General features: G+C 38.4%; 1 protein-coding gene and 1 non-coding gene across 2 annotated transcripts in view; one reads left to right on the top strand and one right to left on the bottom strand.

Moving 5' to 3' along the window:
* Positions 1 to 18,385, top strand: part of LRCH2 (leucine rich repeats and calponin homology domain containing 2) — a 110,169-nt gene that overhangs the window by 41,444 nt on the left and 50,340 nt on the right. The window contains exons 4-8 of the mRNA XM_052663508.1: positions 744 to 849; positions 932 to 1,068; positions 10,554 to 10,687; positions 17,500 to 17,587; positions 17,915 to 18,026. Coding sequence (XP_052519468.1) covers positions 744 to 849; positions 932 to 1,068; positions 10,554 to 10,687; positions 17,500 to 17,587; positions 17,915 to 18,026 — 577 coding nt within the window. The remainder of the gene's footprint in view (positions 1 to 743; positions 850 to 931; positions 1,069 to 10,553; positions 10,688 to 17,499; positions 17,588 to 17,914; positions 18,027 to 18,385) is intronic.
* TRNAS-GGA (transfer RNA serine (anticodon GGA)) lies at positions 8,991 to 9,062 on the bottom strand. Its single transcript has one exon. It is a non-coding gene; the product is annotated as a tRNA-Ser (tRNA).

The following is an 18,385-nucleotide window of genomic DNA, read 5'->3' as shown; positions in this document are numbered from 1 at the left end:
ATGTCTTTGGGTTATGATGTGAGCCACCAAATTTTGAGCCTGTAATCCCTCATAGAAACAGGTTTTGTTAAATTGATTCTGACCATGGGCTTTGATTCTCCAGCTCACATCTGTAAATCCTTGACTTTCTCACCTCCTGCCCAACCAGGTATCTCAAAACAACTACTTTTTGTGCTTAGTCACTCAATCATGTCTAACTCTTTGAGACCCCATGGACTGTAGCCCACCAGGCTCCTCTGTCCATGGGGATTTTCCAGGCAAGAATACTGGAGTGGGTTGCCATGTGCTCCTCCAGGGCATCTTCCCAACCTAGGGATCAAACCCAGATCTCCTGCATTGCAGGCAGATTCTTTATCATCTGAATCACCGGGGAAGCCCAAACAACTACTATAATTGACAAATTATCCCAGTGATTGATAGTTCTCTTTCATTTTACCTATGAATGAAGAGCACCTTCTGGTTTTAGTTGATAAGAGTGGTCTTTAGTTGAGATTTTCAAAATGCTGACTTGTGTATTACTAAGTTATAACCTCACACTTTTACACACACAAAAAAAATTACGTTAATTGTGCTGGATTGATTTCATGATGTAATATAAATATAAATCTGCCTGATAATCCATATTTAGAGAAATGACATTGAAGGTGACTTGCTAGCTATTAGCCATGTGCTTTAATTAAAATTAGAAATATGTCTCTACTTCTCCATTAGTTTGTTGTAATTTTATTTTCTTTTTTCCTTAGGATATTAGCTGCAATGAGATTCAGGTTCTTCCCCAACAAATGGGAAAATTACAATCACTTAGAGAGCTAAATATAAGAAGAAATAATCTTCAGGCATTACCAGATGGTAAGATGCTCACTGTTCTTACTCACATGAATAAGAGAATAACTATATAGAATTTAATTAAATTATTTTTATTTCTGAACAGAATTAGGAGATCTTCCCTTAGTCAAGCTGGATTTCTCTTGTAATAAAGTGACCGAAATTCCAGTTTGTTACAGGAAGCTGCATCATTTACAAGTAATAATTTTGGATAACAATCCTTTGCAAGTACCACCAGCACAGGTTTGTAATTTAAAACAATGATACTGCTTCTTTCATTTTTATTCAAAATTACATGTTTCTGGTAAATACAAAAGCATCAGAATTAGGAGTCAGTTTGCTTTTGAGGTATTACTCTCAAAAGTGTTTTTTTTTTTTTTTTCTGGGAAGTGGCTTTTTCACTTTGGTAGGAGGCTTAGCTTTGTTTCTAGACAATAGGATTTGGATAACCCAGATACCAACTTTCTGCTTGTGAACTGATAATTCTGGTTGTTTGTGTTATTTTAAAAGGATCGACTAAGGATTCTGTCTACCTCTGTCCTACTCAGGTATATATTTACTTGAGATTTGTTGTGTGATTGATTGAAATATATTTTTAGCACCAATAGGTGGAATCATAACAGAAAGATTCAAGTTAAAAATATTAATTCCTACTGTTTTGTTCAGTGACTCAGTCATGTCTGACTCTTTGCCACCCCATAGTCTGAAGCATGCCAGGCTTCCCTGTCCCTTATTGTCTCCCAGAGTTTGCTCACTCGTGTCCATTGAATCAGTGATGCCATCCAATCATCTCATCCTCTGTTGCCCTCTTCTCCTCCTGCCTTCAATCTTTCCCAGCATCAGGGTCTTTTCCAATGAGTTGGCTCTTCACATCAGGTGGCCAGAGTTTTGGAGCTTCAGCTTCAGTATCAGTCCTTCCAATGAATATTCAGGGTTGATTTCCTTTGAGACTGACTGGTTTGACTTTAAGTTTGAGAATTAAATTCATGTGGAATCCACTAAAATGATAGTAAAGGAGTACACTAAACTCTAAACCCATGAAGACAAAGATTGAGAGAGAAGAGGACAGCAGGGGAGAGATGGCAACAGAATTTTGGAAAATGGAAAATAGGTGAAATAGTGGTAATTAGGATCTCCACTTACATTGCACAAGAGTATCTGATTGAGGAGGCACATGGTAGTGAAGTGCCAGCCTGTACTCTATATCCAAGCTGTGTGCCCTGGCACTGGGTTTTTATACATCCAGAAGAGTTGCCTTTTTTCCCTCTTTTCCTACTAAGGTGCATTCCACTCATTGCAAACGAGTGCCTTTTTTTCTAAATTCAAATACTAAAAGCTGACTGCAGTCCTGGCCTGGTAGTAGCTACCATAGCAGGATGTGGAAACCCAAAACCTGTGTCTGCTATGGGAGAAGGCAACAAGAAGCAAGTTGATTTTACTGTGTTAAATCTGGGATTGGCTTGGGTGTTTCTTTGGTGATTATTGAATGAAACATGTAACTAAATAGAGGGATAAAAGACTGAAAACATGGAGGTCTGTAGAATATCTAAGGCTCTGCTATTTAATAGGACTTTCTAAATAATGGAAATGTTGTATAATCTGTGATGTCCAATATTATTGTTCATTCGCTCAGTCATGTCAGACTCTTTGTGACCCCATGGACTGTAGCATGCCAGACTTCACTGTCTTTCACCATCTCCCAGAGCTTGCTCAAACTCATGTCCATTGAATCAGTGATGCCATCCAAACATCTCATCCTCTGTTGTCCACTTCTCCTCTTGCCTTTAGTCTTTCCAAACATCAGGGTCTTTTCCAATGAATTCACTCTTCACATCAGGTAGCCATATATAGGAGCTTCAGCTTCAGCATCAGTCCTTCCAATGAATATTCAGGATTGATTTAATTTAGGATTGACTGGTTTGGTCTTTTTGCTGTCCAAGGGACTCTCAAGAGTCTTCTCTAACACCACAGTTCAAAAGCATCAATTCTTTGGCGCTCAGCCTTCTTTATGCCATGAACTTACAGATGTTCAACCTGGATTTAGAAAAAGTAGAGAAACCAGAGATCAAATTGCCAGCATCTGTTGGATCATCGAACAAGCAAGAGAGTTCCAGAAAAACGTCTACTTCTGCTTTATTGACTCTGCCAAAGCCTTTGACTGTGTGGATCACAACAAATTGTGGAAAATTCTGAAAGAGATGGGAATACCAGACCACCTGACCTGTCTCTTGAGAAATCTGCATGCAGGTCAGGAAGCAACAGTTAGAACTGGACGTGGAACAACAGACTGGTTCCAAATTGGGAAAGGAGTACGTCAAGGCTGTATATTGTGACGCTGCTTATTTAACTTATATGCAGAGTACATAATGAGGAACGCTGGTCTGGATGAAGCACAAGCTAGAATCAAGATTTCTGGGAGAAATATTAATAACCTCAGATATGCAGATGGCACCACCCATATGGCAGAAAGTGAAGAACTAAGGAGCCTCTTGATGAAGGTGAAAGAGAAGAGTGAAAAAGTTGGCTTAAAGCTCAACATTCAGAAAACTAAGATCATGCTTCTGACCCCATCACTTCATGGCAAATAGATGGGGAAAGAGTGGAAACAGTGTCAGACTTTATTTTTGGGGGCTCTAAAACCCCTGTAGTTGGTGATTGCAGCCATGAAATTAAAAAGATGCTTGTTCTTTGGAAGGAAAGTTATGACCAACCTAGACAGCATATTAAAAAGCAGAGACATTACTTTGCCCACAAAGGTCTGTCTAGTCAAGGTTATGGTTTTTCCAGTAGTCATGTATGAATGTGAGAGTTGGACTGTGAAGAAAGCTGAGCGTCGAAGAATTGATGCTTTTGCACTGTAGTGTTGGAGAAGACTCTTGAGAGTCCCTGCAAGGAGATCCAGCCAGTCAATCCTAAAGGAAATCATTGCTGAATATACATTGGAAGGACTGATGTTGAAGCTGAAACTCCAATACTTTGGCCACCTGATGTGAAGAGCTGACTCATTTGAAAAGACCGTGATGCTGGGAAAGATGGAAGGCAGGAGGAGAAGGGGACAACAGAGGATGAGATGGTTGGATGGCATCTCCGACTCAATGGACTTGAGTTTGAGTAAACTCTGGGAGTCAGTGATGGACAGGGAAGCCTGGCATGCTGCAGTCCATGGGGTCGCAAAGAGTTGGACACAACTGACTGAACTGAACTGAACTTCTTCATGGTCCAAGTCTCAGATTTACACATGATTACTAGAAAAACCATAGGTTTGACTAGATGTACCTTTGTCTCTAAAATAATGTCTTTCCTTTTCAATATGCTGTCTGCTGCTGCTGCTGCTAAGTCACTTCAGTCGTGTCCGACTCTGTGTGACCCCAGACGGCAGCCCACCAGGCTCCCTCATCCCTGGGATTCTCCAAGCAAGGACACTGGAGTGGGTTGCCATGTCCTTCTCCAGTGCATGAAAGTGAAGTTTCTCAGTTGTATCCAACTTGTAGTGACCCCATGGACTGCAGCCCACCAGGCTCCTCCATCCATGGGATTTTCCAGGCAAGACTACTGGAGTGGGGTGCCATTGCCTTCTCTGCAATATGTCTAGGTTTGTCATAGCTTTTCTTCCAAGGAGCAAGTGTCTTAATTTCATGGCTGCAGTCACCATCTGCAAGGATTTTGGAGCCCAAGAAAATAAAGTCTGTCACTGTTTCCATTGTTTCCCCATCTATTTGCCATGAAGTGATGGGACTGGATGCCATGATTTTAGTTTTTTGAATGTTGAGTTTGAAGCCAGCTGTTTCACTCTTCTCTTTCACTTTCATCAAGAGGCTCTTCAGTTCCTTTCTGCTTTCTGCCATAACGGTGGTGTCTTCTGCATGTCTGAGGCTGTTGATATTTCTCCCGGCAATCTTGATTTCAGCTTGTGCTTCATCCAGCCCGGCATTTTGCATGATGTACTCTATATATAAGTGAAATATGCAGGGTGACAATATACAGCCTTGATGTATTCCTTTCTCAATTTGGAACCAGTTCACTCTTTCATTTCCGTTTCTAACTGTTGCTTCTTGACCTGCATAGAAGTTTGTCAGGAGACAGGTCAGGTGGTCTGATATTCCCATCTCTTTAATGTTCCACAGTTTGTTGTGATCCACACAGTCAAAGGCTTTAGCATAGTCAATGAAGCAGAAGTAGATGTTTTTCTGGAATTCTCTTGCTTTGTCTATGATCCAACAGACGTTGGCAATTTGCTCTCTGGTTCCTCTGCCTTTTCTAATTCCAGCTTTGAACATCTGGAAGTTCATGGTACATGTACTGTTGCAGCCTGGCTTGGAGAGTTTTGAGAATTACTTTGCTAGCATGTGAGATGCTTGCAGTTGTGCCATAGTTTGAACATTCTTTGGCATTGCTTTTCTTTGGGATTGGAATGAAAACTGACCTTTTCCAGTCCTGTGGCCACTGCTGAGTTTTCCAAATTTGCTGGCATATTGAGTGCAGCACTTTCACACCATCATCTTTTAGGATTTGAAATGGCTTAGCTGGAATCCCATCACCTTCACTAGCTTTGTTTGTAGTGATGCTTCCTAAGGCCCACTTGACTTTGCACTGCAGGATGTCTGGCTGTAGGTGAATGATCACACCATTGTGGTTATCTGGGTCACTAAGATCTTTCATGTATAGTTCTTTTGTGTATTCTTGCCACCTTTTCTTAATATCTTCTGCTTCTGTTAGGTCCTTAACATTTCTGTCCTTTTTGTGCCCATCATTGCATGAAATGTTCCCTGGTATCTCTCATTTTCTTGAGGAGCTCTCTAGTCTTTCCCATTCTATTGTTTTCCTCTATTGCTATTGAGTACTTGATATATGACTAGTGTGACTAAGGAACAACATTTTCCATTTAATTTCATTTTGATTAATTGAAATTTCAATAGTTTTACATGACTAGTTGTTAATATATTCAACAATACAGATCTAAATTTGCACTGATTTTGCCCTTAGTTCTGCAGCTACATGACTTCCACTTCTTGCCTTAGCAGAAACCTAGGGTTTACTCTGAGGAGTAGGTGGATTCTCTCAGATTCTCTTCCTCAGCTCATCAGCAAAATGAGTATCATTCCTTCCCTCAGCATAAGCCTGGAGTTTACTCTTTAGAGCAGTGCTGTCTATTAGAACTTTCTGTAATGATGGAAATGTTCTATATTTGTACTGTCCTGTATTGTAGCCACAAGTGGCTATTGAGCACTTGAAAGTATATAGTGTGATTGAAGAATTGCATTTTTAGTTTTATTTAGATCAAATAGCCACATGTGGCTAGTGACTACTATATTGGATAGCATAGCTGTAGAGAGACTCAACCAGACTTAGGGGCTGCAGGTATAGCTATAGGCACGAATGAGATCCCATACTGACAACAGTGAATGCATATGTACTGAATATTGGGAGTGTCAGTAGACCTCTCTTGCTTGGCTCCCAGAATGCTGGCAGCCTCTCTTATGTGACTTAGGATGGATGATTTCTCTCTTGGTAGACTGATGGAACTAGGAGAAAAGACCTATAGGTATACTGATCATTGGCAGTCCCCTGAAGCACAAGTCACGATCTGTTCTCTAGACACGGGCTGACCATTGATAAACTTCTCCCTCTTACATCGAGCTTCCATTTGACTTATCATTTTTCTTTTGAAAATGAACACACAGCCATGGATCACTTGACACTGTAGAAATAATTTCTAACATGAAAAAGACTGAAAGGCTTCCATGAAGACAAAATGGGTCATATTCATAGCAATGGTAGTCAGAATGACTTATCAGCAGCACCATGGGGAACTAGAAGATGTTAGAATGATGCCTTCAGTGACTGAAGGAATATTCCCAAATTTGTAAAGTCAAACTATCAGTCAATTGTAAGATAGAAAAAAAAAAAAAGACAGTTTCAAACATGCAAGATCTCAGAAATTTTAGCTGTCCTGCACACTTACTAGAAAGCCAGTAGAGGGTGTACTATATCAAAATGAAGGAATAAATTAAGAATTCTTCATGTCCAAGATAGACTGGTATGCATGGACCTAGAGTCTAGCAACCAATCAGTTTGGTGGGGGGAGGGTTGTCTCCCAAGAGAAAATAGAAAAATAATAAAGAAGTTAACAGTTGACTTGATGTACTTGTCAGTATGGAGAGATGTTTTACAGTTCTGTCAGAGTCAGGAATGAATTAGTAGTAGGCACACAGAAAATTATCAGTTCAGTTCAGTTGCTCAGTCATGTCCGACTCTTTGTGACCCCATGGGCTGCAGCACACCAGGCTTCCCTGTCCATCACCAACTCCTGGAGCTTACTCAAAGTCTTGTCCATTGAGTTGGTGATGCTATTCAACCATCTCATCCTCTGTCGTCCCCTTCTCCTCCTGCCTTCAATCTTTCCCAGCATCAGGGTCTTTTCCAATGAGTCAGTTCTTTGCATCAGAAAATTAAACAAAGGAGGAAAATGGGGCAAGTAGTCACTTTAGGAAAAACAAAAACTTACAAGAGAAAGGAAATGAATCTAACTAACCTCTGTGACTACTTTCTTGGTCATATTGTTGTAAATACTAGATTTTGATTTAATGAAAAATTGTGATATAGATGTAATAATAACAAAGATTTATATGGCACTTACCATGTTCCAAGCACTGTATTAAACATGCTTTACATACATTCACTCATTTCTTATAGCAACCCTATAAAATAAGTACTGTCATTATACTTCATTTTATAAAAGAGAAAACAGAGCTGTAGCTGTTTCCTGTCTTTTCCAAGGTCACATGGTGGAGCCTGGTTTCAAACCAAGGCAATCTTAACTCCAGAGTTCATGTTCCAACCACTATGTTATGCTTCTGAAGAGGGAGCAAGTATGTTTATATGAGTTGATAGGGATTGGTGATGGGAGAATGGTGGTTTTATGATATGTGATAGTGGTGGTGATCTCATGCAGATGGCAGTGAGCAGTGGCTTGAAGCAAGATCTTAGTTCCCTGTCTAGAAATTGAACCTCTGCCTAGAGGCTAGAAGCAAAATTTAGCTAACTCTTGCCCCTGTTTGAAAGTAAGAATGTTTCAAGGAGGCAAAAACTGGAAAAACAGGTACATAGTATATTATTAGAGACACAGCACTTCCCTGGTAGCTCAGACGATAAAGAATCTTCCTAAAATGCAGGAGACCCAGGATCGATTCCTGGGTCAGGAAGATCCCCTGGAGAAGGGTATGGCAACCCACTCCAGTATTCTTGCCTGGACAAGTCCATAGACAGATGAGCCCAGTGGGGTACAGTCCATGGAGTTGCAAAGAGTTGGACGCAACTTAGCAACTAACACAAGTCGGAGAGCACACAGAGAAACAGTTTGTTTAAGAGAGAAGCAAGGCAGAGATACATACCTGGAGAGAAAGTGTGTGTGGTTGACCCTGAGCACCACCCCCCCGCATCCCCCTCCCCAGCCAGTGAGGAGGAGCACACCAGCCCTAAATCACTCTTAGAGGGCACTTTTTCCAAGTCTCATTTGGCCAGTCATCTGGCTTTTACCTGGCTCTGAATCCCTATTTGGTTTAACTCAGGGTCCTTCCCTGTGTGTGTGTGCATCTCTTAGCCAAGATGGATTCCAAGGCAAGGGCTTCTGGGAAGAAGAGCATATTATGGTCTGGTGCCCCCTTCCTTCTCTGACCTACTGAGGAACCTTTCTGCACATGTGTAGTTAGAGAGGCCTCTTTGACCTTAAGAATGAGAAATATGTGGTCTCTTTATCTTCTATCCAAGTTCAAGCAGGACTCGGCTCCTCCTTTTTCCGGCCGTTATCTTTATCTTGAAGTATCTGTCCACAGGGGACTGATTTCAGCTGCTCAGCCTGGGGCCCATCTATCTGGTACGTCAGTGGTGTTGATAACACAAGAAATCTAAGTCCTCATCCTCCTTAGTAAGATCTTGATAAATAAAATCTATAATTGAAAAATAAAAAATACCACTAGAACCATGTTATTTATAAATATGAAGATAAAAAGCAGAAACCAACTGAAAGAGTTAAATGTGGGGACTGGGTCTCAGTCGTGTCTGACTCTTTGTGACCCCATGGACTGCAGGCTACCAGGCTCCTCCCTCCATGGGTTTCTCCAGGCAAGAGTACTGGAGTGGGTTGCCATTTCCTTCTCCAGTGGATCTTCCCGACCCAGGGATCGAACCTGGGTCTCCTGCATTCCAGGCAGACACTTTAACCTCTGAGCCACCAGGGAAGCCCAAAGAGGTGGAACAGGGGATTAATTTTTTGTTAACTGTTTTATAATTCTCTTTGATTTTAAAACTATATGTGAATTATGATGATATAAATTAAATTTACCAAAGTAATTTTTCAGCATTTAACTTGGAAATAGATAATTTTTACAAATTTGGATAGATAATAGGATATATTTTAATTGGTAATATATTTATGTTTAAAACACAAATGGTTTACATTTTCCTTTTAAACGAAATTTTTCAGTGGTCAGGTCAGATCTGGTAACCATTAGATTTACCTAAGAACCATTTTTCTTTTCTACCTGAAATGATAATTATGTTTTAATGTGCTATTTCTATTGTTTTCTTTATTGATTGTTTCTGTGTGTTGCTATGTGCTTCCATAAAACAACATTTTCTCTTCTAAATTTTGAGAAATACTTATTTGATAACATTTATGGTGACTACAGTTATCCTTTGTAAAGCAAAATTATTGTTTCCCTAATGCTCATTGTCCATCTTTTTTATATAAAATACTTTCTTTCACACAGTATTTTCCCCCTCATTATTCTTTTTCTTTATTGCCAATGAAAATAATTTTCCTGGATATTATATTAGTTGAATTGACCATTTAAAAATTTGTTTTGTTTTATTTTAAGTGGCTTACCATTACACCCTTCAACAAATTTATCCTGTATTTGCATTCTTTTGATTAACTTTCTTCCAGTGTTTAAACTTAGTGGTTCTGATGAGGTTACTTTAAAGAATTACGTGGGTTATTTTTTTTTCTTCTGTTCTTACCACTACAATGAATATATTTCTTTTCATTTTTTTCTGGAGAAGGCAGTGGCAACCCAATCCAGTACTCTTGCCTGGGAAATCCCATGGACGGAGAAGCCTAGTGGGCTACAGTCCATAGGGTTGCGAGGAGTCGGACATAACTGAGTGACTTCACTTTCACTTACCACTTTCATGCATTGGAGAAGGAAATGGCAACCCACTCCAGTATTCTTGCCTGGAGAATCCCAGGGATGGAAGAGCCTGGTGGGCTGCCGTCTATGGGGTCGCACAGAGTCGGACATGACTGATGCGACTTAGCAGCAGCAGCAGCATTTTTTCTAGTGAAGGCAACTTTTATGAATTATAAATTTTATATTGCTTAGTAGTTTGTACTTTGTGCTTTTAACAAAATAGTTCAGGGAAATACAGAAAAATTAACTTAGTTTTTTCTAATAAGAACAGAGACCACAATCAGTTCAGTTGCTCAGTTGTGTCCGGCTCTTTGCGACCCCATGAATTGCAGCACGCCAGAATAGTTTTAGTTATTGTCAGTGCTGTCAGATTTTTCTCACCTAGTGTCAGAAGTACAAAGTATTTAAATATGTAAAGTATCTATCATGATATCATGATTGTTATATCTCAGAGTAATTTGAAGTTATTAAAATTTATTAATAAATTGGTAAATGACTTTATATTTGGAACTATAATCTTACTCTATTATTTATTGACAGATATGTTTAAAAGGTAAAGTACACATATTTAAATACTTAAATATCCAAGCATGTTGCAGAATGGATAAGAAACCAGATTCTCTGGATCTTCCATCATTGAGTAAAAGAATGCCCTCCCAACCTCTCACAGACAGGTAATGTAATATTCTGTAATATTCTAATTTCATGATGATGGTGTCTTCTCTCTATATATAGATGATATTTGTTTATTTTGAGTGAACTGAATATACTTAGGATGATTGATTGGTCTAGTGTTAAAATCAGTAATTAGCTGAAGTGAAATATCACCATCATAGTGTGAACCTCTGATAGTAGAATAAATTTGGAGTTTTCTCAAAAAATTTATTATTAAAGCTTTTAGTAGTAAAATGTAAAGTAAAATATATTTCTGACATTCTAGTACAGAAGAACTAATTTCTCAGCACTTGACAACTACGTTTGGAATAAGTAGAATTTGACTTTGAACTGAGGTTAGTGGAAGAGTAAGACGTGTGGTTGGTTACCTTTTACCTCCATTTTCTTGATGCATTTCTATATGGATATTTTTTAATTCATTTCTATATGGATCAGGGATGATTTATCATTGATATTATGTTTGATACTGTTTTTTTTCCTTAAAAGATTTTGAAATGTTAGATTTGATATTTTTTTTTTAATTCATCCTTTTGAGACGTAGATTGGTCTGAAAGATTTTATGAAAACATAATTCCATCCAAAAGTATGGAAAATAATTTGGAGTTGGATGAGACTATACAAAGGGAGACTGTCCCTGACTAAAATATTTAAAAATTTGTTATTGTATTTATGGCATAGTTTAGACTACATGGAATGCCAGCATAGTAAGTATTATTGTTAACAGTGCAAGTTTTTGAATCTGAAATAGGATTTTTCTCAAATATTTTTGCTGCCTTAGAATGATTAAGAATCTGAGCATTAAATTTAGTTGCCAAAGGATTAGTTTGCTTAATATTATAAATGATAGTTCAGTTCAGTTCAGTTCAGTCGCTCAGTCGTGTCCGACTCTTTGCAACCCCATGAATCGCAGCACGCCAGGCCTCCCTGTCCATCACCAACTCCCGGAGTTCACTCAAACTCACATCCATCGAGTCAGTGATGCCATCCAGCCATCTCATCCTCTGTCGTCCCCTTCTCCTCCTGCCCCCAATCCCTCCCAGCATCAGAGTCTTTTCCAATGATAGTAGACCAAACAATTCTACAAAAATTAGAATTAATTCATATACTAATCTCTATTAATATGTTTGTATATTTATTTCAAAATTACTTTAGTAATAACATACATTATATTAGTCATTTATTTATTTAATTTGAGTGCCTACCACTAGATTCAGGGTTTGTTGAATTACATATTGGCCTCAGCCCTCATGGAGCTCACATTCTAGTGGACGAGTTGGTTGTTAAATAAAACAAGAACATAGACACACATACATAATTTCAAATTTTGTTGAGTGCTTTGAAGGGAAGGAACATGTTTCAGGAGTGTGGTTGAGGAGTGTCTCTTTGGGAAGGTGAGATTTTAAGTCAAGACCTGAAAGGAGAAAAGCTAGCTGTGGAGCGAGTGAGGGAATGAGCATTTCAGGCAGAAATATGGCATGTGCAAAGGTCTTAAGTTAGGAAGAAACTTGGTATGCTAAAAAAACCTGAGAGGAGGCCAGCATTGTGGTACAAGTTGACTTTGGAAAGCTAGTCAGGGCTGAAGTTATATGGGGGCTTTGGAGGCTGTGGTAAGAAGTTTGAATTTTATTTAAAGTACAGTAGGTAGTCAATGGACAATTATAAACAGGAGGATAACATGATTAAATTACTTTTAAAGAAACTATTTTGGCTCTTATAGAGAAAATACATTGGAAGCAAACAAGTAAAAACACGGGGACTAGTTAGGGTCTTGTGGTACTACCAAAAGATCAAGGGGTCTAGAATAGGGTTATTGCAGTAGAGATGAAAAGGAGTGGACAGAATTGAGATAGATTTTGAAGATGGTGTCTAGCAATGCTGTCCAACTGAAAGGCAGTATGAGCCACATTGGTAATTTTTAAATGTTCTTGTAACCCATTTAAAAAATAATAAATTAATTTTAATAATGCATGTTACATTACCCAATATATTAAAAATGTCATTTCAGTATGTCAGTTCAGTTCAGTTGCTCAGTTGTGTCCAACTCTTTGTGACCCCACGGCCTGCAGCACACCAGGTTTCCCTGTCCAGCACCAACACTTGGAGCTTGCTCAAACTCATGATCATCGAGTTGGTGATACCATCCAGCCATCTCATCCTCTGTCGTCCCCTTCTCCTCCTGCCTTCAATCTTTCCCAGCATCAGGGTCTTTTCAAATGAGTCAGTTCTTCTCATCTGGTGGCCTAAGTATTGGAGCTTCAGCTTCAGCATCAGTCCTTCCAGTGAATATTCAGAACTGATTTCCTTTAGGATTGGCTAGTTTGATCTCCTTGCAGTCCAACGGACTCTCAAGAATCTTCTCGAACACCACAGTTGCAGAAGCATCAATTTTTTGGCACTCAGCTTTCTTTATGGTCTAACGCATCCATACACGACTACTGGAAAAACCGTAGCTTTGACTAGATGGACCTTTGTCAGCAAAGTAATGTCTATTTTTATATGCCTTTTTAATATGCTGTCTAGGTTTCTCATAGCTTTTCTTCCAAGGAGCAAGCATCTTTTAATTTTGTGGCTGCAGTCACCATCTGCAAGGATTTTGGAGCCCAAGAAAATAAAGTCTGACACTGTTTCCATTGTTTCTCCATTTATTTGCTATGAAGTGATGGGACCGGATGCCATGATTTTAGTTTTTTGAATGTTAAGTTTTAAGCCAACTTTTTCACTCTCCTCTTTCACTTTCATTAAGAGGCTCTTCAATTTCTTTTCACTTTTTGCCATAACGGTGGTATCATCTGCATATCTGAGGCTATTGATATTTCTCCTGGCAGTCTTGATTCCAGCTTGTGCTTCATCCAGCCTGGAATTTTGTGTGATGTACTCTATATGTAAGTGAAATATGCAGGGTGTCAATATACAGCCTTGATGTACTCCTTTCTCGATTTGGAACCAGTCCATTGTTCCATGTCCAGTTCTAAGTGTTGCTTCTTGGCCTGCATAGAAGTTTGTCAGGAGGCAGGTCAGGTGGTCTGGTATTTCCATCTCTTTCAGAATTCTCCACAGTTTGTTGTGATCTACATAGTTAAAGGCTTTGGCAGTCAGTAAAGCAGAAGTAGATGTTTTTCTGGAACTCTCTTGCTTTTTCTATTATACAGTGGATGTTGGCAATTTGATCTTTGGTTCCTCTGCCTTTTCTAAATCCAGGTTTGAACATCTGGAAGTTCATGGTTCATACACTGTTGAAGCCTGGCTTGGAGAATTTTGAGCATTACTTTGCTAGCGTGCGGAGAAGGCAATGGCACCCCACTCCAGTACTCTTGCCTGGAAAATCCCATGGATGGAGGAGCCTGGAAGGCTGCAGTCCATGGGGTCGCTGAGGGTCAGACACGACTGAGCAACTTTCACTTTTCACTTTTTATTTCATGCATTGGAGAAGGGAATGGCAACCCACTTCAGTGTTCTTGCCTGGAGAATCCCAGGGACGGGGGACCCTGGTGGGCTGCCGTCTATGGGCTCGCACAGAGTTGGACATGACTGAAGTGACTTAGCAGCAGTAGCAGTTGCTAGCGTGTGAGATGCTTGCAGTTGTGCCATAGTTTGAACATTCTTTGTCATTGCCTTTCTTTGGGATTGGAATTGAAACTGACTTCTTCCAGTCCTGTGGCTACTGCTGAGTTTTCCAAATTTGCTGGCATATTGAGTGCAGCACTCTCACAGTGTCATCTTTTAGGATTTGAAATGGCTTAGCTGGAATCCCATCACCTTCACTAGCTTTGTTTGTAGTGATGCTTCCTAAGGCCCACTTGACTTTGCACTGCAGGATGTCTGGCTGTAGGTGAATGATCACACCATTGTGGTTATCTGGGTCACTAAGATCTTTTATGTATAGTTCTTTTGTGTATTTTTGCCACCTTTTCTTAATATCTTCTGCTTCTGTTAGGTCTTTAACATTTCTGTCCTTTACTGTGCCCATCTTTGCATGAAATGTTCCCTTGGTATCTGTCATTTTCTTGAAGAGATCTCTAGTCTTTCCCATTCTGTTGTCTTCCTCTATTTCTTTGCATTGATCACTGAGGAAAAGTTTCTTACCTCTCCTTGCTATTCCTTGGAACTTTGCATTCAGATGTGTTTATCTTTCCTTTTCTCCTTTGCCTTTAGCTTTTTTTCTTTTCTCGGTTATTTGTAAGGCTTCCTCAGACAACCATTTTGCCTTTTTGCATTTCTTTTCCTTGGGGATGGTCTTGAATACTGCCTCTTGTACAGTGTCTTGAACTTCCATCCATAGTTCTTCTGGCACTCTATCAGATCTAATCCCTTGGATCTATTTGTCACTTCCACTGTATAATCGAAAGGGATTTGATTTAGGTCATACCTGATGGTCTAGTGGTTTTCCTTACTTTCTTCAATTTAAATCTGAATTTGGCAATAGCAGTTCATGATCTGAACCACAGTCAGCTCCCTGTCTTGTTTTTGCTGACTGTATAAAGCTCCTTCATAATTGAAATTTCAATATATAATTACATATAAAACACTAGTGAGTTATTTCACTTTCTTTTAAATCTTTGAAATCTAGCGTGTATTTTACATTTGTAGCATGTCTCAATTTGGACTAGTTACATTTCAAATGCTCTGTTGCCAAGCATGACTAGTGGCTACTGTATTGGACAGGACAGATCAATAGAGTTTATCTGTGGCTCTTGGGTACACTTATCTCTCACACAGAGCTGGTATTGAATTACTCAATTCTTGTATGTACTTTCTAGTTTCTCACTCATGTTCTTGGCTATATGGTTCTTACTACTTAGAATACCTTTCCTTGATATTTTGTAAACTCTTTATTCTATATAGGCATTGTAGTAGTTATACTTATCTTCAGCTTTTGGAGTCAGACATAATAACCTCGTGAAACTCTTCTCCAACTCTTAATAACTGTATGTCCTTGCATCATATGATCTCTGGTTTTTAGCTTTTTTGTATGTGAAAAGGAAAATAATCATATGGATGTTGTCAGGATTGAATGAAATAATGCATATAGAGTATTTATCACAGTGTCTTATTAATTCCTCAACAAATAGCTTATTATTATCATTGTCATCTGTTTCAAACACGCCAGTGTATGTTAGTATAGTATAGTATATGGATGTATTATTGGGCGGTGGAGTTAGATGGATTTCAGTTCTAATCATGGTTTAACCTCTTAATTCCTCCTTGGCCTATGTAAGTTATTTAATCTCTCTGAGCCTGTTTCTTTATTTAAAATGTTAACAATACATATTTCAAAAGCTTTTTGTGAGAATTAAATGTGTGCCTAGCAACTAGTTCAGTAAATGATACTCAGTAAATGTCATAATATTTCCCTTTGGGAAGTTAACTTTTATTAGCTTTATTTCTTCGTTTGTAAGAAGAAATAATAATGCATAAATCATACAATTTCATTATAAATAAAATATGAGGTGCACCTGGCATAGTATCTAACAAAATGTAGACACTCAGCAAATGCTAGCAATTGTTGTTTTTCATCCTTCAAGATTAATCTCAAATGCTTCTTTCTTGGGTGAAGCCTTTCCTCACCTTCCCAAGGAGAAATTTATGTTTACCTTTGTTCTTGTTGTTTATTTGGTAAGTTGTGTCTCTTTTGCGACCCCATGGACTATAGCCTGCCAGGCTCCTCTGACTATGATTTCTCAGGCAAGAATACTGGAGTGGGTTACCATTTCCTTCTCTGGGGATCTTCCCAACCCAGGGATCAAACCCTCGTCTCCTGCTTGGCAGGTGGATTCTTCACCACTGAACCATCTGGGAAGCCCCATTTACCTTTGTCATATCTTTCAGAACAGATAAACATACTCCCCCTCTGGGCTGAGAAAGCTTTGAAAGCAAACATTAAAATTCCTCTCATCTCAGGTGTTCAGCATAGTGCCTTAAACCTTGGTAATTGCTTCCCTAAGTTTGTTGATATACTCCTGAAAAGTGTAAAATCAGTATTTGGGGAAGAAATATAGCAGATCAGGGACTTCAGTGTTAGATAATCTTGGGATAAAACTTAGACTGCCATTTGCAAGTTGTATGTCATTGGGTCATTTTTTCAGCCCCTTCTGGCCTCAGTTTCCTTTTCTGTAAAATGAGAAAGCAGCAATAACCTGCTAGAATTTTCACAAGGAATGTGAAGTATTATCTTTAAAATACTTAAAAAAAAACTTAGCCCAGTTCTTGGCATATAACCAGTGGTCAATGTACAGTATATGGTAAATTTGCAAATTAATGTGAAAACTATTTTGCAACTTGGGTGGCATACTGTAATTCAGAAATTTACAAGGACAGCTTTTTCCTCACACCAAAACAATTGCTTATTCAATGTTTTACAGGCGTTTTTTTTGGCCTTTTTTCTCTTAATTACTTAATGGTCCTTATTTATGAAGCTAAATATATTTTTAGAGATAATGAAGAAGAAATGATTGTATGAAGGTTAAAAGACATTTCAGCATTGTATGGTGAAATTTGACAAACTCATAAAAAAAATAGGTCTTTATCAAGATGATTTTTTAGCAGGACTCTCTGCTTTTCTGAATCTCTCAGAAGAAATAATAGGCTATTGTTAAGACTATTGTAACCTATTTTATAACAGAGCACGTGAAAATATTACATGAGGGACATGAATAGAGTGTTTTATATGATCCAGTATTTTTTCCTCATGTTTTTAAGGATCTTACATATCAAAAGTATATATTTTATATTATCTAGTGAAATTTTAGGTCAATTATGTATTATCTATTTAAGAAGAAAACCTTAACTGCCCTTAGAATTTGTATTTCCATAGTATGGAAGATTTTTATCCAAATAAAAATCATGGTCCTGACTCTGGAATTGGAAGTGATAATGGAGAGAAACGATTGTCTACAACAGAAGTGAGTCTTTTCTATTACTGAACTATTTTATTTTAAGATTTTATTAGGAAAACAAAAAAATTTACTAGAGCTTTGAAGTAGATAGGCACTTGCACACATTTCATTTATTTTGCTTAAAAATGTGATCAGCATTGCATTTTGTGACCTCAAGTTAAACAAAAGACATGTGCAGTTTTAAAAGCAAAATAGTAAACCTCATATTAATTTTTGGTTTTAAAACTGGAGATTTGAATCAGGTATTCTGTACTTCATATATGTAATTAAAGTAACTAATCCTTATCATATGTTTAAAATGCTTCATTTTTACTTTTTACTTATTGCATTCAGCCATCAGATGATGACACAATCAGCCTTCATTCTCAAGTCTCAGAATCAAATAGAGAGCAGACATCAAGAAATGACAGTCACTCAATAGGAAGTAAACCTGATTCTCAGAAAGGTAATTCATAAGGTGTCTGCTGTTTTTATGTCATATATATATATCCCTTTTTAAAAATGAATATATTTTTTAAAGTGGGCTTTAAAAATAATAGTATGTGCATGCTTGCTAAGTTGCTTCAATCATGTCCAACTCTATGCAACCTATGGACCATAGGCTGTAAAGCTCCTCTCTCTGTGAGATTCTCCAGACAAGAGTACTGGAGTGGGTTGCTGTGCGCTCCTCCAGGGGACCTTCCTAACCAAGGGATTGAACCAACATCTCTTGCATCTCCTGCATGGGCAGATGGGTTTTTTTTACCACTAGCGCCACTTGGGAAGCCCCAAATTATAGTATCTTTGATAAACTCTTTTATTGAG

The sequence above is a fragment of the Budorcas taxicolor genome, chromosome X, assembly GCF_023091745.1.
Source record: "Budorcas taxicolor isolate Tak-1 chromosome X, Takin1.1, whole genome shotgun sequence".
In the NCBI taxonomy this organism is placed as follows: Eukaryota; Metazoa; Chordata; class Mammalia; order Artiodactyla; family Bovidae; genus Budorcas; species Budorcas taxicolor.
Note: the sequence above shows the minus strand (reverse complement) of the source record. Positions and strands in the feature narration are given on the sequence as shown.